General features: G+C 39.5%; 3 protein-coding genes across 4 annotated transcripts; 2 read left to right on the top strand and 1 right to left on the bottom strand.

The window, feature by feature from the left end:
* Positions 1–348: 348 nt before the first annotated feature.
* Positions 349–5,025, bottom strand: ykt6 (YKT6 v-SNARE homolog (S. cerevisiae)). The gene is made up of 8 exons (XM_020643932.3): positions 4,829–5,025; positions 4,290–4,452; positions 3,634–3,716; positions 3,128–3,228; positions 2,934–3,038; positions 2,694–2,759; positions 2,350–2,451; positions 349–2,251 (listed from the first exon to the last, which is right to left on the bottom strand). Exons 2-8 carry the CDS (start codon positions 4,391–4,393, stop codon positions 2,216–2,218), a joined length of 597 nt encoding a protein of 198 aa, XP_020499588.1. The 5' UTR covers positions 4,394–4,452; positions 4,829–5,025; the 3' UTR covers positions 349–2,215.
* Positions 5,026–6,622: 1,597 nt separating this feature from the next.
* gck (glucokinase (hexokinase 4)) lies at positions 6,623–13,985 on the top strand. Of its 2 annotated transcripts, none has more exons than XM_029279323.2 (10): positions 6,623–7,230; positions 9,645–9,807; positions 9,890–10,044; positions 10,358–10,477; positions 10,596–10,691; positions 10,801–10,900; positions 10,980–11,163; positions 11,822–11,977; positions 12,508–12,741; positions 12,927–13,985. In XM_029279323.2, exons 1-10 carry the CDS (start codon positions 7,222–7,224, stop codon positions 13,072–13,074), a joined length of 1,365 nt encoding a protein of 454 aa, XP_029135156.1. In that variant the 5' UTR covers positions 6,623–7,221; the 3' UTR covers positions 13,075–13,985. The 2 variants fall into 2 exon arrangements, with proteins under 2 accessions (XP_029135156.1, XP_020499532.1); XM_020643876.3 differs by lacking the exon at positions 6,623–7,230 and adding an exon at positions 9,080–9,263.
* Positions 13,986–15,592: 1,607 nt separating this feature from the next.
* Positions 15,593–17,369, top strand: myl7 (myosin, light chain 7, regulatory). Its single transcript, XM_020643878.3, has 7 exons — positions 15,593–15,648; positions 15,768–15,869; positions 16,344–16,419; positions 16,651–16,755; positions 16,837–16,915; positions 17,003–17,051; positions 17,150–17,369. Exons 1-7 carry the CDS (start codon positions 15,646–15,648, stop codon positions 17,252–17,254), a joined length of 519 nt encoding a protein of 172 aa, XP_020499534.1. The 5' UTR covers positions 15,593–15,645; the 3' UTR covers positions 17,255–17,369.
* Positions 17,370–18,604: the final 1,235 nt, after the last annotated feature.

Below are 18,604 nucleotides of genomic sequence, written 5' to 3'. Positions count from 1 at the left end.
GATGTAAGACTTTAACACAGGTTCCTTCTCGGTATCCCGTGGCTTGATTTCTGATGTTTCCCACAGCCCCTGAAGGCAACTCACCAGTAGCCCTACATGTTGTGTACTGTAAACAGGGTAAAAACTCTTCGTTTGTTGATAAGATAGCATTAGGAAAAGGAGAAAAAGTTGACCCTTTATATTGTTGGACAGGATTTCTTCCAACTCGCCATCTTTAAGTAGTCTGCACTTAAGTCTAAAAACATCCTCAGGGCACCAGGACACTTTTCTTGTTTGTTTTTTCTCTAGTAGGATAACATGTTGTGTACAATCAGTGTGTGAACAAATAAATGTTTTCAACACAAAATGTTAATACGGACAGAAAAGAACAGTTTATTATCTGATATCGTTGTTTTAAGTTTGCAGACAACATCTCAATCCAAACAATTAATGCAGACTGTTTAAGACACACTGGTCAGTATGACCTGACCTGCAAATAGCTACAGCTTAACCTCATAGATTTGACCAATTCTAAAATCCAGTACATGAAGTGTAAATTTGGAGAAGAAATTTAACAAATGTCAAATACAACCTTTGACACACTTCAAATGGGAATTATTTATGAGAATTGAATATACAACGGTCAATATATTTCCATTGATTCTCCCGATTTTTAAAGAGAGAGGGACACACACCAACAGTCTGCAGAGATATTGCACACAATTTTACACTGTAAAAGCAGAAAGAGCAGTTCAGGTAACGCACAACAAACACACGGTAATCCTCACACACAGGCACTCAACATCAACGCAGCCTGCAGATGTTGTATATCAGCAAATCATACGCACACACATACACACACACAGCAGAAAGCGAGCAGAGAAACATCTAATGTACACAACTGAAGGCATCTCTTTATCGTCCACCGATCCTCAGCTCCTGAAGAAAGATCATTCTCTCCACCCCGGAATACAAAGAAAACAGTGCTGACAGTAAAACGAGTCAGCTGTTGTGGAGTGTCTTACATAAGCCAAGTATGTGAATTCAATTAATTTATAACATCACTCAGAATGTGTGTGCTCTCTTTTCAAAACCATTTAAGGAGAAACTAGCAGCACCTGAGGTTTTCCAGAATCACCGACTCTCTAAAAGCTGGTTAGATATATCCAGGTTCTCAGGTTTAGGTACATCTGAACCCTGGACTAGACTCCAGAGCTCTAGGTGGGTCTTTGTCCTTTAAAACCCTTCGTATGAATCATCGTGTGAGGTGGCTATCAGAGTGGAAAGCAGAGCTACAGTACACAGAGTAAAAGAACAGCTTTGAAGGCCAGAACTTCTCATGACACCAGATAATGTTAAAACAGGACTGTGAGGGGTGACATGTTAGCGACATTGCAATAAGGCTGCATATATGAAGAATCATCGATCCTCTCACTCAGCTTAAAGAGGCATCATCACTCAATAACACACTCACCCAAAGCGGGAATGTTTAAGATTTCTTTTAACACTATAAGACAGAGAAAAAGCAAAGAAACCATGTAACCTAATCCAGTCTCGAAAAGAACATTGGAACATTTTAAATCAAACTTCAGAGCAGCCATGTGCTGCCTTGGCTCACACTGAGAGATTTTAAACTTGACCCCAAAATTGAGGCTCATTGGAACAATAAAGTAAATAAACAGGGCCATGTAGTGGGGTTTCTTAAGAATGAAACTGAAACAGGCATTTTATCAATTCACAAGATAAGACTACGAGATTGTCAGAGTTGCCTTGAAGCAAAAGCACAACCATGGTTAATACTCTTTCAAGTGTTAGGAGTTGAAAGCAAACTATTATGATTTGATTGAATCCGAAAATTAAATGGTTTGAAGACGTTTCAACAACACATCACCAATGCACAACGCCACACTGTTTTGTCCTCAGCTGGTATTAAAACACTGCACAGATGTTAACCCCTTTTAAAAAGGTTAAAAATAATTCAAAGGTTACGTCTTCCCCCGGACTAAACCCCATCAATGCTTCAGCCCCCCCCATCAGTCACAGTCCAGATAGGTCGCACTTCGTCTTGCCATCACTGCTTTCCACCCTTTCTTGCTCCTATCCTGAAGCCCCATCCTGGATGAGACAAAGTCCATTCTGTCCCTTGCACTGAGAGCTGGTGGCTGGGGCATGATGGGAGTTGTAGGAAAAGCGGAAAGGCAGAGAGAGGTGTGTCCACGAGGACGAGGCAGCGGCATCACATGATTTCACAGCATGAGTTCTGTTTCCGTGCCTGCAATGTGAACACAGAGACACACATTCAGCAATCTATAAAAGAGGGAACAACCAACAGGTGTTTTGGTGTTAGGGAGCTGAATCTGCTGTACTTACGGTCTTGTAGAAAGCTTTGGACTGGTTTCCAAGGTGCTCGGATTTTGCCACAAGATCATCCAGTTTCTCTCCACGCTCTAACAGACTTTCCATAGTGTTGTGCTACAGAAGCAAGACATTTCTTAAGAATTGAATGCAGTGTCTCGAGATAAGGGCTCCGGAAATGCTATGTTGTTTTCCAGGCATGTAAAGCCACATTATGGTCAAAGAAAAGACGCACTTTTAACAGAAAACTGAAATGGGTAATATTTGTCCAGACCGGTTTTGTTTTGCTTTAATGAAACAAACAAAAAACATTTGCATACAATTGAGCTTATTAAATTAAGTAGTGGGTAGTTATTTACCAAAATGATCTTAGTCTCATCGAGCTCTGCCTGAACTTTGGTCATTGCATCTGCTTCTCTGGGGTTCTGAAAAAAAAAAGAAGGAAAAACAGGCTGTCAGGATCACAGCTATTGCATACTACTCATTTAGTAATATTTTGTACACAAACCTGCTAACAGTATACAACCTTAGTCTGATCATTCTCATAGACTATAACAGTGTCATTCAAGAAAATACTGACACACAGATCACAAACTCACCTGGTATTTAGAAAGGTGAATATCCAGGGCTTTGTAGTTTATGGTTTCAGGACTACCAGAGGGCCATTCTATACTGTCCACTTGCCTGGAGAACTCCTCTAATACCTAAAGACAAAGAGGACCAAGACTTGATTTAAAATGTGACAGCAAGGTAAAAGAATCCTGTGAATTTATTGACACACATTTGTACCCACCTTGTCTAACAATGTAAAACAGACTCTCTGTGGGTATTCAGTATCTGCAACAACCACTGCACTCAGGTTGTCATTTCTTACATACACATGGCACAAGTACTCTGAAAGAAAGAGAAACTGTTTATGGTATGATCAAAACATTCCTGCTTTTGTGTTCAAGAGAAACCACATCCAGCTGCTGCACTTTTATTTTGGAAAGCAGAAGTAAAAATTTGAAGATTTCTAAATAAGTTAACACAATGTTTTCTCTATACCACTGACATTTAACCAAGGATTATGTCTTATTGTAAACCCTTTTATTCCAAATTAATTTGCAATGGCTCCATGAAGAAATTCAGCTGAGTGTATAATCACCAGAATAAACCTAGATTTGTAAATATTTATTACATATTTCTGCTTCACACATCAGAATAATAATAAACCATTCAATAATAACAAAACAAAATTACTATTAAAAACAACCAATGATTTCAAGCTCAGACTTTGATCACAAAGACTGAATGTACCTTGTTCTTTGACAGAGGCACGGCTTCCTTGTGACGTTCGCTCAACAATCAAGGCACTGGTGAAGGTCATAAACTCTTGAACACTGAAGAAAACAAAACAATTAGATCACTGACAGAAATATATCAGTGTAAAGGGGAACATTATTTATATTATGTGCTGTTTGTTTAATACCAAACATTTATTTTAAACCATCCAAAGTCCCATCTTCACACATACAAATTATCCCTGCACTCAATTGGCTGTCTACTCGCCGTTATATTGTATAGCTTCTGCTTATTGTATGTCTACACTCAGGCACTTTAACGTATGTCAATACTGTCAATTTACAACTCTGTTTTTGCACATTTACATTTAATCTTCCATATTTAATCTTCCTATTTAAGACTAGTAATGCTAAGTTAAATCCTGGTTGTATATGTTCACATTCTTAGTTTTGATATTTTTAGTACTTATTTACTTTGTAGTTAATATTATATTATGTTTAGATTTGCTAACATTGTGTTTTTTTACTCATATTGTGTGTTTGGACAACCTGCTACTTGTAAACACACAATTTCCCAGTTTGGGATCAATAAAGTAATTATTGTCTTTTCTATGAGGACAGAGAGACAAACCCACACTGAGTCAGATGCAGGTAAACACCAGACACACCCACCTGGATCTCTGAAAGAAGCTGAAGGAGGAGAGGTCGTAGGCCGCTTTGAGGAGGTTTGCTTTGGTCGCTCCTTTGTGGTGGATGCTCAGACTGTACAGCTTCATCCCGACTTCAGATCACTTCTGCTCACTCAGTAGAAACAACCACACACAACCCTGATGACCTGAAGATGACACAAGTAGAAACACATGAGAGCATTATCCCTGATCCAGCTCAGCCCGCTAGCTTATTGCTGAAGTCTGCCCATGGGGCTAAAGCTACAGAAACTTCAGTCAAGTGGAGATTAGAAGTGAAACTAGCCGCCTTAATATTAGCCATCAAGCTAACTATGAGTTGGTGGCTATATGCAGCAGAATGTCATTATTTTTATTAAGGCGACTGCCCAATGGTGAACTTATTGTCCTTGGTAGAGACGAAGTAAAGTCTAAAATGTGGTCTAAACCTCTCAGTCTACTTTGATACATGACTCAAAGGATCAAGTCGAGCACATACAGCTAGCTACAAATGCTATCCGGGTCTTCGTGGGCCTCATCACTTACCAAACAAATCCGCAGCAAACTGCTCGACTACAAACAAGTCAACCAAATGAAGTCTTTTCTTAACACACTAAATGTAACTCTGGAACGTATATAACAAGCGTTTAGCGACCCAATCACAGTGTACACTAAATAGTTTTCAGTATCCCAGATCAGTGGCCAATCAACACGTCACGATCCTCTCGGTCCACCAGGAAGTAAGCTCCGGTGGGGAACGAAAAACGCGACAACGTAGTAGTTCCGACATGATAGGTTAAATGGGGCACTGTGTAGATTTGGTAAATGATGATGATTTGAAAGTTGGAGAAGTGAAACAATTCTGAATTAAATACACGAACTTTATTCAAGTGAAAAAAAAACAATGGGTCACTGGAACACTGTTTGGAGATAAAAAGCTACCAGGAGAGTTACAGATTCACTGTTGCCCCCCCCCCCCCCACCACCACCACCACCACCATAACTTCTTGCATAACATTTTATCTTCAGTGTTCCAGGGACCCATTTTTGTGTGTAGAGTTATGAACATATATAGCAGAATCTGTACATTTCTCCAACTTTCACATTTCTCTACTACCAAAACTAGGCTACATAGTGCACCTTTAAGGTTTAGTCCTTTTGAAACTAAATGAGGCACTTAAGAATAACCTGAACATGCAGCCTTACAGTCCTAACGCCCTGAAATGTACAACAAAATATAAATGGTAAATGGACTTGAGCTTATAAAGCGCTTTTCTAGTCTTCCAACTACTCAAGGCGCTTTTGACCAAAGGTCACACCCACCCTTTCACACACTGATGGTAGTGATCGCTATGTAGTATCATCCATCAGAAGTAACTAATCCCATTCATACACCACCACTACCGAGGCAGCGGGAGCAACTTGGGGTTGGGTGTCTTGCCCAAGGACACATCGGACATGTTGCTCAGCTGGGGATTGAGCCCTTGACCTTCTGGTTGAGAGGTGACGACTCTAACAACTGAGCCCCCCTCCTTCATATATGTTTTAACTCTTGGTTCTACCTTAAAACATGCACGATGTAATTTTGACTTGTGTATCTCTGAAAAAGCAGATGTAGTTTCTTGTTTACCTGGTTTAAGTTAAAATAAATGAACCATGCCACTTGGGGATGACACCCTGAATTCCAACACCCTAAACTAAACAATAGCCTCTGTCAAAATTCAGTAAGGAGGGCAGATCTAACAAAGTAGGCCTATGTGAAATTTATAGGCTACAAGTTAAGTGTCCATATTATTTGGAATACGCATTTTCATTGGCCCTAGATAATATGGCTCGTTAGCACTGTATGACTCTGATCTGTCTGTAGGGTAAAATAAAGGGTGAATGCAAAACACTGCAGTGTAGAATTGTGTGGAGGAGCAATAATTCTTGGCAGGTAGCCTATGCATTTAAATATAAACACTTTGCCCGAAAGCATTTAGCTCGATTTAGCTGCATTTTATTGAGCAAAAGTTTATTTATTTATTTATTTTTAAGTATTAAGCCTATCTTTAAGACTAGAATATAGCTTGGTGGCGATGTGTGTCTACCTAAAGATTTTTCTCCACCAAAAAACATGCCATTCTCAATTGATGTTTTCTCAGGTAATCTTGCTCCATTAAACAATTCCGCCCTGGCCACTTAACTTAGTGGTAAGTGTTTTCCATGGCAGAAGTGTGCCCGTAGGCCTAATTCATTTCCTAGGCAACACATTGAAGTCGTTTTGGCACAGCTACCGCTGAGCCTCGTCCGGGTGCATCTGTTGACAGCTGGGGGAGAAATGTTTTTTTTTTTTTGTCTACAGCGAGATTTCGTTGCGGTCATACAGCCTATTGAGTTTAAATGAAACCAAAGGAAGTTTCTCATTTCTTTGCTGTTACATTTTTTTTTTTTGTCACTCGAGTGAAGGTTTAGATGGAAATTCAAAGTTTTAATCTTTTTTTGTTTTTTTTTTTTGTTATTACTTGGAGTTGATTTAAACCGCTGATGTGGACATTGACTGGACTTGTTTACCGCAATGATGAAGACAGATTTACTTGTTTCTACCTAATATCCGATAACTAGGCTACAAAAACGAAGACTTTTCTTTTGTCTTTTTCATACGATATCTGAAATTAACGAAGATTATTGCAGGAGCTCCTCGGCTTTCCTAAAAGTGACATTCCCAGCACTTGGAAAGGGCCTTGTGAGTGTGTAAGCAGGTGTGGGGAATATAGAATCCATTGGTTCATTTTCAACAAGGATAACATTTACTTCACATCTGATGAGCGGGCGACGAGTTATAACACAGTAAAGAGCAGACACTTGGAAAGCATCAAAAAGTATCGTAAGCAACGAGTGAACCAGTAGAGCACAGATGGTCGAAGGGACTCGCAGGATTTGATCCTCGTCGTGATACGATGGATAAGGTGAAGAAGAGAAAACAAGTTAACATTCATTTCTTTCAAGTCGAGTTTACTGATGACGCATGGTTTAATATATTCTGCACAGTTTGCTTCTCATCTGTCTCTTGCATGTCTACTCTTCACAAACTCTCATACGAAATAAGGGGTTTAAATCATGATAACAAATCCAAATCTCTTTGCATGACTGTCTTTATTAAAGCATGTTAATAAAGAAGGCCTAAGTCTTGTTTAGAAGTAAAAAAGTGAATATGGTAATCTAGAATTTAAGTCATGTTAACCAATGAGATAACCAACTGCAAAATACGTGATTTAACATCATATTGATGTCAGAGCAGCCTTCCTACAGAAAATATATTATTAAACTATTCATGAACAAGTACAGACGTTTATAAGGGAATCAGTTGAGTGTTGTATCTACTGTTCAATTTATTTTGACAATATTATATATACTGCACAGTATGAAGTGTCATAGCTTTGATGAAAACAAACATACTTATAACAACAACAAAAATGTGGATTAAATGTTGTCAAACCCAAGTGGTGATTTAATCTGAAAATCTAGGTAACATTTCACAAATGTTTCAACAACGGAGCTGTGTTTGATTATTTCTTTGTCTTTAGGTCAATGTCTCTATTTGTGTTTCTAGACATCCTACAGTCAGTGCCCCCCCCCCCCCCCCCCCACCTTACCTTATGATCAGAGGTCACAGCTTGGAAAATCTTTGACCTCCGCTCAGGTGAACCGCTGGAGCTGATAAGCAAAAAAGGCCTTCACCTGAAGCTTACTTTTTTTCCAGCTGAAGAGGTCATTCATCCCACAGTGTTTCTAATTTTAGACATGTTTCTAAATTTACAAATGACCATTTCAGGACTTTGAAATGTCCCTATGGAGCAACTCAGAGTCATCACAAAGTTCATGTTCAGATGTGTATGATGTGTCAGATCAGTGGTGGGTAAAGAAGTCGCAGGTCAGACCATACCACATAAGAGAAAAGAAATATTTACTAAATGTATGCTAACCATCTTTTGCTAAAAGGCAACCAGAAATATTTTATAAACATAGTTGACATGGTTGACATTTGTAGAATATGATTCGTGTTTTTTTTTATCCAATAACCATGATACAAGAAATACCTCAACAAACTTTATTGTTTTCTGGCAAAAGCGAATTAAAAGCTGAGAATGTAAGGCAACATATTCAGAAAGTATAAATCACAATGTCAAATTATCTTTAAATATTAAGTGGATGGTTTAGTTATGAGCATCTGTACAATTGTTTAAAATACTCAGACTGTAATTGATTAACTAGCCTATTTAACAAGTCAGCATCTGCCACACTGTCTGTTTCTTATGACTCTATGGGTCATTGACGAATCAGAAAAAAAAAAAAAAGAATATTTCAATAAAGAAAGAGTAGAATGTACAAACAAGTAGTAGGTAAAATAGATAAACGCTCTGCTGATCCATAATATGTTTCGCTTCTCTCCCAGAAATAAAATATGACTCTGCTTGAATCTTAATTGTCAGGATGTAGAAACTAGGTCACGTTGAATTTTGGGTGATTTTGTTTTTGAGCAAAGGCTGTACTCCTGTGTACCAATGTGTGTGTGTGTGTGTGTGTGTGTGTGTGTGTGTGTGTGTGTGTGTGTGTGTGTGTGTGTGTGTGTGTGTGTGTGTGTGTGTGTGTGTGTGTGTGTGTGTGTGTGTGTGTGTGTGTGTGTGCTTGCTTGTGTGTGTGTGTGCATTTGAGCCCTGATGGCCAGATGGGTTGACACAGGGAAGGGGTGGGCATTTGCATCTGGTGTGGCCAGCCCACTTCACCTGGGCATAAAAACAGCTGAGGTTCTCATTCAGTGGTACTCACACTTCACTGACTCCGGACACACACTCACCACACTCCTAGAAACACACACACACACACACACACTGAGGCTCATTAAGTTTAACCTTTAAAGATGCCGTGTGTCACCTCTCATCTGGGCCAGATGGTGAAGATGCCGTGTAGCTACAGCTCTGTGGTTGATAACATTTTCATGGTAAGATTGGATTTTCATGTCTAATAAGACTTTGAGGAGGTTTAATTCATTTGTCCGGTAATTTTGACTTTTGTGTGACTGTTTTGTGAATAAACTATCGTCTTTATACACAGATTGCCTCAGTGTTTCAGCACTTTAGTCGAAAGCTAGTTTGAATGGAGTGCTTCTGTATCCTGCATTTGATTGAAAACATGGTCGTATGTGGGCGCTCTGTAGCAGAGTGCTCTTCCCCTTATTTCATTGTTTTCTATCCTAGAGCAGTATCCTTTTCCAGCTATCTTGTTGGTCAGTGCTCTGATTCCTTCTCTGCTGTTACTGCTTTGGATTTCTCATCTTGTTTTCAAAAGTGAAAAGACCTGTTGTTCTCTCCATTCTTTGCAGGTGGAGCAGATCCTGTCAGAGTTCAGGCTGAATAAGGAAGACCTCAAAGAAGTCATGAAAAGGATGCAGAGAGAGATGGACAGAGGACTGCGTTTAGAGACGCACGAAGAGGCCAGCGTCAAAATGCTTCCTACGTACGTCTGCTCCACCCCTCAGGGATCAGGTATGTTTTCGTTCTTCAACCTAATTTTGTAACCAAAGCAGGCAGAGTATTGTGTATTTAGATGTAATGTGCACTTTGCCAGAGGTGGGAGATTTCCTTGCTCTGGATCTTGGGGGAACAAACTTCCGGGTGATGCTGGTGAAGGTGGGTGCAGACGAGGAGAGGAGCTGGAAGGTGGAGACCAAAAACCAGATGTACTCCATTCCTGAAGACGCCATGACAGGCACTGCTGAAATGGTAAGTTACCCACGTTTTAACGTCCCAATTCCTTGAAGGTTTCAGTCAGTGTTCAATTTCCCTTATCCAGTTATTTGTAGTTGCATGTTTGTGGAGCTGATGTAGATCTATAAAATGTGAGCTATGAGTGTGCAAAAAGTCTCAAGGATCTGGTCTCACATAAACTATTAAGTTTATCTAGAAGAGTTAAAATAAGATCAAGTAGAACTGTATCGATCCATAAGAAATTTGAGATCATAATGGAGTTCTTCCAAATCTCTCTCTCTCTCTCTCTCTCTCTCTCTCTCGCTCTCTCTCTCTCTCTCTCCTGCAGCTGTTTGACTACATTGCAGAGTGTATGTCAGACTTTTTAGACAAACATCACATTAAGCACAAGAAGCTCCCTCTGGGTTTCACCTTCTCCTTTCCTGTACGACATGAGGACATTGACAAGGTATTATTATATACTGTACACTGGAGTACTTGACCGGGTATTATTAACCCCCCCCTCCCCCAGAAAGACTCTAAAAAGGGTTTAAAAATGTTAAGGTGTGTCTCCTTTCTTTCCACAGGGTATCCTTCTTAATTGGACCAAAGGCTTCAAGGCGTCTGGGGCCGAGGGAAACAATGTGGTGGGTTTACTGAGAGATGCCATCAAGAGACGAGGGGTGAGTCAACCTGAAGACGGATTATTGTCCGTCTGAAAAGACAACACAAGACAGGTTTTTATCTAGCACAGTGACTTAATGCAATGTAATATTTGGTGTTGTCATTTAGGATTTTGAGATGGACGTGGTTGCCATGGTGAATGACACAGTTGCCACCATGATTTCCTGCTACTACGAGGATCGTAGCTGTGAAGTGGGGATGATTGTTGGTGAGTAATTAAAAACACATGCAGAAAAATGCACACCAAAGCACATCTGCCTCTAATGGTTTTTTTTGTTTTTCACTAGGTACTGGTTGTAATGCGTGTTACATGGAGGAGATGAGGACCGTGGAGCTGGTGGAGGGAGAGGAGGGGCGGATGTGTGTGAACACAGAGTGGGGCGCGTTCGGAAACAATGGGGAGCTGGAGGAGTTCAGACTGGAGTATGACAGAGTGGTGGACGAGACCTCGATTAACCCCGGACGGCAGCTGTAAGTCTTCCAGGGCAGTTAAACAAGGATCCAAACTTGTATGACCCAACGCTGCCTGTCACCCATCTTCATCTACTGTATGCACATGCACTCAAGAGTTAGTCATCAGACTCAAAGGAATGCGTCTTTAAATGTGCTGGGGGTGAACGATTAGCACTTTCATTTAAAACGTGCCACCCCCCCCCCCCCCCCCCCTCATCAATCTCTCATTGTTTCTCTGAATAAATTACCCTTCTGTGTCCATACTCACCTGACTGTCACCTGAGGTCTCTGTGTAGTTGCTAGGCTACCAGGTGACTTTCCTGAGGGTGTTTGTAAATGATCAGAACCCTCATACGTCAGCGGCCAGTCAGCGGGTGGGGGTTTCAGATTAATGATCCCTCTCGCTTGCTTGCTACAGTCCCTGTTTGGCTAATGACTGTTTACCTTTTACACCAGCAGCCCCTTCACAAAGACAACTGCTGAGGCCAGCCTCATTCAGCCTCTTTAGCATTGACGTCGGTGCCTCACTCGCGCCCCCCCCCGCCCCTTCTTTCACAGCCCGTTCAGGAAAAGTCATTTGTTTGCTCGTGTGCATTTAAATACACATCTTTCCTGTTCCACTATTTCTCAGTGTTTAATTGCTAACTGTCTTTTATTGTGTTCCTGCCTCACGTAGATATGAGAAGCTGATCAGTGGGAAGTATATGGGTGAGCTGGTCAGACTCGTTCTAATGAAGCTGGTGAATGAAGACCTGCTGTTTAACGGGGAAGCCTCAGAGCTGCTGAAGACACGTGGCAGCTTTGAGACACGTTACGTCTCACAGATTGAGAGGTGAGCATCAGTGATTCCTAAGCAGTTATATACTTACATAGTACAGCTACATTTTTTAAAAGTTCATTTATTAAAAGATAGAAAATTATAGCCTACAACACTATTTTTTCAATCGAGGGACAAGGGACAAAGCCTGAGATGTTATATAAGAGCATGCTTATGACACACGCTTATATAACAGTACTGATGGGAAATCCCTGGAAGCGATTCATTTCGCTTAATTTGCTGTCGTTAGCCACTTCTGTATTTTCAGAAGCTTTCTTTGAATATTTGACATCTGAGAGCGTACGGCAAACACAAACTAAAGAGTTCTATTATTTTTATAAAGACTATTCCTGTGAGCATTTATATTTTTAAGAACATAGGGAACAATTTTGAGGACTGGATAAATGCAATGTATAGGAATCAGTGATTTAAATGAAATACATTAGCATGTACATTTCTTACATTCTACATGAGTCACATTTTGCATTGGGAGACTTTTGTAGAGTTTTTTCAGTTTTGTTTGTGATTTTCTCATTTTACTGCAGTGACGCTGGGGACAGAAAACAAATCTACAACATTCTGTTCTCGCTGGGTGTCCTGCCTTCAGACCTGGACTGTGACATCGTGCGTCTGGTCTGTGAGAGTGTTTCCACTCGCTCTGCCCATATGTGCGGTGCAGGTCTTGCTGGTGTCCTTAATCTGATGAGGGAGCGACGCAGTCAGGAAGCCCTGAATATCACAGTGGGGGTCGATGGATCTGTCTACAAACTACACCCATGGTGAGGGAAAGCATTCTGTTTTAGATTTTAAATACAGAATAAAAAATGAATCAAATGCAAATTCAATTGCAGTCACTCTTTTGATGGGGAATTCATAATCAGAGTTAATTCATGATGAGATACATGATGAGAAAAAGGAGATGGGATGGATGGACATTTGATTAAAAAAATGTTTTTCCTCTCAGTTTCCGTGAAAGGTTCCACAAAATCGTCAGGGACCTCACTCCTCACTGTGAGATCACCTTCATCCAGTCGGAGGAGGGGAGTGGTCGTGGAGCTGCTCTTATCTCAGCGGTGGCCTGTAAGATGGCAGCATGCATGCTGACACATTAAACAGAGTTGTGCACTGAGCTCTCTCCCAGCAGGAGAACAGAGAAACAAGCCTGAACTCTGATCTGAGAACACTGGTGACGTGACATCCACAGTCGGCAGCTATATCCTTTTTTTTCTTTTTTTTTTTTAGTTTTAGAGATGTTTCTCTGCAAATTGGAAACTCACCACTGAAAGGTGGACTAATAAGTATACAGCTATCAACTTAGATTATAGACTATTTTGTTGTATTAGACCAATTTGTTATTTGGTTTATTACCAATTAACATGTAACTCAAGTTTAAGATCGGTTCTCTGTTGCACTCAGAAATTAGGTTGCAGGAACACTCAAAATAAATGCTGCTTATGTATCACTGCCTGTTGATAGTGTTTGGGTGTAGACAATGTATAATAGTAAGTTATAATACCAGTGCAAAGTAGTGAGATGTACAAGATAAGAATTCATTTTGTAAATGTTTTTGTAAACTTTGACTCATCTAATTCATGGTTTTGTTGTGTAGTAATGTGTCTTGTAATGAAATGTTTATTTTCTTCCATTGTACATAAATATACCTATACATATATACATTTTATGTTTATAACCTTATGTGTGGTAGCGTGTATTTAGTACTTTTTCTTATGCCTTATGAAATGTACTTTGATGTGAATAAGATTATCTGTATATAGACTTGTGTGATTAAACTAAAATATTGTACATTACATTTATGTTTTTTTCCTAATTCATAAATTGATTGGGTTCAACTTTTTTTTCCCCTTGGGGAAGTCTCATGTAGTCTCATGGTGAGTGCACGCGCCCCCATGTCGGGAGGCTTTAGTCCTCCAGGCAGGTTGCCTGGGTTCTGTTCCAACCTGGGGCTCCTTTCCTGCATGTCATACCCCACTCTCTCTCTCTCTCTCTCTCTCTCTCTCTCTCTCTCAATTCAATTCAATTCAAATGAGCTTTGTTGGCATGACAGATCAACAATCCATGTTGGTAAAGCAGTACAGACAAAAAGGAGATCAACAAATGATTACAATATATCCGGTATACAAATATAACAAATATGAATAAAAGACATTAAGAATAATATGAATCATTTTGACGGTGTATTTCTAAGAAACATTCAGTGTATTTTGTCTTAGTATGTGACAATCATGAACATATTTAACAGCTCGTACTGCACACAGACTTTTCTCTCCACATGGATAGAGCAGCTTCTGAGGATCAGGGAGATGGATAAAGTCAGGATATTTATTATCAATGTAATTAAAGAGAACCTCTCTTAAATCTTTATACATGTCACAGTGTAAGAGGAAGTAAGATTCTGCCTCCACTTGTCCTTGATGGCAGAGTGAACACAGCCTGGCCTCTCAGTTCTGTCTGTGACGGCTTGTTTCTATGGCCAGACTGTGTCCACTCAGTCTGTACATCATCCTCGTTTTCCTTAGTTCTGCAGTCCTTCCTGGAATGTATTAATATATATGTTAAAGAGGGTTGGGCTCATGTTGCAGCCCTGTTTTACCCCACGGTACTGCCTGAAATAATTTGTTCTTTTTTTCCCCAATTTTAATTGCACATCTGTTATTTAAATACATGGTTTTAATTAAATCATAGGTTTTACCCCCTATGTCTCATGCCAAATGAAGATGTGGCATGAAGGCATGAATGTGGCATCTCTCTCTCTCTCTCTCTCTCTCTCTCTCTCTCTCTCTCTCGCTCTCTCTCTCTCCCCGGTCTCTGACTCGATCCACTTTCCTATCTCTAAATAAAGTTAATAAATAAAAAAAAATAAAAAATAAAATAAAATAAAATCCCAAAATTAAACCTTTATATAAATATTTTTTTCCCCTCCACATTTTACCTAGAGAGAGAAAAAAAAAAAAAAAAACAACAACATGGCTTGCTATTTATTTCCTTGCTGGGTAATGTGGCGAACATTTAAAACATAATATCTTCATTTAATAATGTTATTCTAAGAGGAGATTTATTGTTCCTGGGAATTGTATTTCTTTTACTGTGACATCATTGTTCCGTCTATGAGAATAATGCTTGTTGATTTACAACCATACCATATCTTAGTCATTCAGTCAGTAATCAATTGTGAATCACATCTCTCAACAGAAGGTTGGACTTTGCTCGGCTCTGCTCTTAAAATGTAAAGAAGTGATTTGTTCTGTCAAAATAAAGAAAGGTCATTTTTAAAAGAAGTGTTGCTTACATTTCATTTTCAGCAAAATGTTTAAAATGAAACTCGTATGAAATGAGAATAGAAACTCATTAGAGAAGTGCACTAGGGAAGAATATGTTTTAGTCCATTTACTTGTATTAAAGTAACTCCAGGAGCTGGATTTGACTTCTATAAACATCAGAGGTCATTCTGCCCTGTGTCCTCTCTGCTCTTCATATCTCTACTTTGCAGCCCAGAGGAATCTGCATCCCCTCTTATCAGCTCCCCTAACAAACACAACAGCCATGTAAGGGACTGAGCTGCCTACCAGAAGCTATTATAGGAGGGCAGGAGATAAGACGGGCCATACATAAAACCCACCCCAGCATCACACCACTGCTGGGAGTCAACATTTGATCACTCAGACATGGTAAGTCAGTCAGCATCTCTTCATACTTTGTCAGTGATGATTCAAAGAAAACTGAAAATGTAAGAATGGAATTGTTATATTGTATTAGGTTAATTGTTTTTTTTTCATCTTCTTCTTAGGCAAGTAAGAAGGCCTCCAATAAGAGACAGAGGGGAGGACAGAAGTCCTGCTCCAATGTCTTCTCCATGTTCGAGCAGTCACAGATCCAGGAGTTTAAAGAGGTACACTTCTGTGTCTTGTCTGGCCTTGACACGGCTGCGTTTAAAAAAAAGTTTTGTGGGAAATTTATGTGATCTGTGATTTGTCTTTTATAAATTCATACAAGGAAATGTAAATATGCAAGTTATGCAGTCATTTGTTTTTTACCCAACCAATTTTTTTTCATTTCAACCAAAAAAATTAAAATTAAAATTAAAATTGTGAAGTTAATTTATTGATATTCAGAATTGAAGCCTCAACAGTCCGGTCTTTGAGAGAAATGTCGGCCTTAGATTAGCACTGATACCAGGAAGACGGGATTCTTTTGATCCAAATTGGGTGAAATAACTCCTTTTCAGTAGTTTAATGATTGCAGTAACATTTGCTGCTAATGCATCATGCAAACTTTTTATTTAAAAAAAAAGCTGTTTAAGAAATGATAATTTAATTTGATCACTTTTTCTTCATGGCTATTTATTTGGTTTTATCCCGTTCAGGCTTTTGGCTGTATTGACCAAGACAGAGACGGTGTCATCAAAAAACAGGATCTAAGGGAGACCTATGGACAGCTGGGTAATTTTACATTCAACGTTTTATCTTTTGATTCATTAAGTTATTCCTAAAAAATAAAAATCTTAGCCTTTAATGATATAACACATTTTTTTTTCATTGCATTTGATACAGTTATTTGATGTTTGTACATGTATATGTTCCTCTGTGTGTGTGTGTGTGTGTGTGTGTGTGTGTGTGTGTGTGTGTGTGTGTGTGTGTGTGTGTGTGTGTGTGTGTGTGTGTGTGTTTCAGGGAAGCTTAATGTCAACGATGAGGAGCTGGATGAGATGTTGAATGAGGGGAAGGGTCCCATCAACTTCACAGTGTTCCTGACTCTTTTTGGGGAGAAACTCAATGGTGAGAACTTAAAATCTTAAAATCCAAAATCTGTGATTTGAACTTTCAGAACAGTCACGATAATGCTTTTCTCTCCTCCAGGTACGGATCCTGAGGACACTATACTTGCTGCCTTCAAACTTTTTGACCCCAACGGAACAGGCTTTGTTAATAAGGAGGAGTAAGATACACTTCATAATTAAGATTCATGTTCTTTGTTTTCCCTGTTATCCCTAACATTAGAGTATTTCTTTCCATGATTTTCCAGGTTTAGACGATTACTGATGAACCAGGCTGATAAATTCACAGCAGAGGAGGTTTGTGCTTCCTGTTTTTACATTGACAGACTCCTGTAATGTTCTTTAAGAAAATAATCTTCTCGAGTCAAACTGTCCCTATACATTAACCTCTGTAGGTGGATCAGGCTTTCGCTCTGGCTCCCATCGACCCAACGGGAAACATCGACTACAAGTCGCTCTGCTACATCATCACACACGGAGACGAGAAGGAAGAATCCTAACAAGGACTTGGATATGTGCAGTCAGCTCATCGTAATATGCTAAACTGGCGGATTAATCTGGATTTTTTTCTGTTTGTTAAATAAAGAGAATAAAATGTTGGGCATTTCAAAACTCCCTTATTGAGTACAAATATTTATTTTATAAAGCCAGACTGTATATGGAATAATACTACAATCTTGACCATTAAGATGCATAAGCCGAGCCTGAATACCTTCAACACACTGTACAAAATGTCATTAAAAGTCAAGGAATACTACAAAAAGAAGGCGATAGTCACAGGATATAATAAATAACAAAACAACAATGTGATTTTATCTGTAGCTTCAGCTAATGAATAATAGTAACAGCAGGCTAGTAATGTGTTGTACCATTTGTTATTCCTCTGTATATTGAAAGAGTGACAACAGCTCTTACTTTACTCTTTTCAGAACAAGGGGATCAATTAAAGAAACAAATCAAAAGTTTCCCTTTTTAACAAGTTTAATAAGTTTGGTGCAGCAGTAGCTCAGTCTGTAGGGACTTTTGTTGGAAACCAGAAGGAGGACGGTTCAACCCCCGGTGCAGTGGTCTGGTTGCTGGAGAGTGAATGTGTGTATTTCGGGCGTATGTGTGTAAGAAGCATGTCTCTCTTTCTGTCTAAACTCATTTCACTCAGGGATTAATAAAGTATTTAAAAAAAAAGAAGGTAAAGTAAACAAGTCAGTGTATCCATCTCATTCACTGAGGCCTCACTGCTGTTCCATTCTTATTGGGCACTGTTGCCACGGTTACAACAACAAACATCTCCATAAACTCCACAGCCACATTTTCCTGCTCACACAGTGGCCAGCAGGTCCTCAACAACAGGGACAGCGAGTGTGTGAGACGCTGCAAGGCAAGATTCACTTACGGCACACTCACAGCAGCAGACTTTCATCCAAATGTTTTGTGATTTTTTTTTGTTCTATATTTCTGAAATCTGTTGTTGCACTGACCGACACAGATGCCTACTGCATCTGGAGCTAGAGGCAGGGTGGATGTAGGAGTAGATGCGAGCACAACACGGATGCCAAATGGACTGAAGAACACCAAACCTGTCAACAGGAACTGTGACTCCTATCTGCAGATGTGGGTAGATTATTTTATACTTACTCAAATGCTACAGGAGCACATAATGGATCACACTACTGTTATAAAAATTCAAAGAAAATGATGGGGATGTAAATTCGATAAAAACTTCATATTAAGAAAATTGGAAATTTGGTTTCTTCATGTTTCTTGTACTGATAGAGGATGAACAGATCAGGAAATGTATCAGTTTGGTCCGTCTTTAACTGCAGTTAAATCACTTTCAAAGAAGACTTCAAATA

The sequence above is a fragment of the Labrus bergylta genome, chromosome 2 (assembly GCF_963930695.1).
Source record: "Labrus bergylta chromosome 2, fLabBer1.1, whole genome shotgun sequence".
Classification (NCBI taxonomy): domain Eukaryota; kingdom Metazoa; phylum Chordata; class Actinopteri; order Labriformes; family Labridae; genus Labrus; species Labrus bergylta.
This window is presented reverse-complemented; position numbering and strand designations above follow the sequence as displayed.

What these genes read in the sequence shown, in the direction of transcription:
- ykt6 (XM_020643932.3), bottom strand. Translation starts at nt 4,393, where the DNA reads ATGAAGCTGTACAGTCTGAGCATCCACCACAAAGGAGCGACCAAAGCA. An exon ending in ATGAGACTAAGATCATTTTG is followed by an intron (nt 2,452 to 2,693) that starts GTAAATAACTAC and finishes TTGCTTCTGTAG; the next exon opens with CACAACACTATGGAAAGTCT. An exon ending in CCAAAGCTTTCTACAAGACC is followed by an intron (nt 2,252 to 2,349) that starts GTAAGTACAGCA and finishes TTCACATTGCAG; the next exon opens with GCACGGAAACAGAACTCATG.
- gck (XM_020643876.3), top strand. Translation starts at nt 9,183, where the DNA reads ATGCCGTGTGTCACCTCTCATCTGGGCCAGATGGTGAAGATGCCGTGT. An exon ending in TGACAGGCACTGCTGAAATG is followed by an intron (nt 10,045 to 10,357) that starts GTAAGTTACCCA and finishes TCTCTCCTGCAG; the next exon opens with CTGTTTGACTACATTGCAGA. An exon ending in TACGTCTCACAGATTGAGAG is followed by an intron (nt 11,978 to 12,507) that starts GTGAGCATCAGT and finishes ATTTTACTGCAG; the next exon opens with TGACGCTGGGGACAGAAAAC.
- myl7 (XM_020643878.3), top strand. An exon ending in AGATCCAGGAGTTTAAAGAG is followed by an intron (nt 15,870 to 16,343) that starts GTACACTTCTGT and finishes TATCCCGTTCAG; the next exon opens with GCTTTTGGCTGTATTGACCA. An exon ending in GGCTTTGTTAATAAGGAGGA is followed by an intron (nt 16,916 to 17,002) that starts GTAAGATACACT and finishes ATGATTTTCCAG; the next exon opens with GTTTAGACGATTACTGATGA.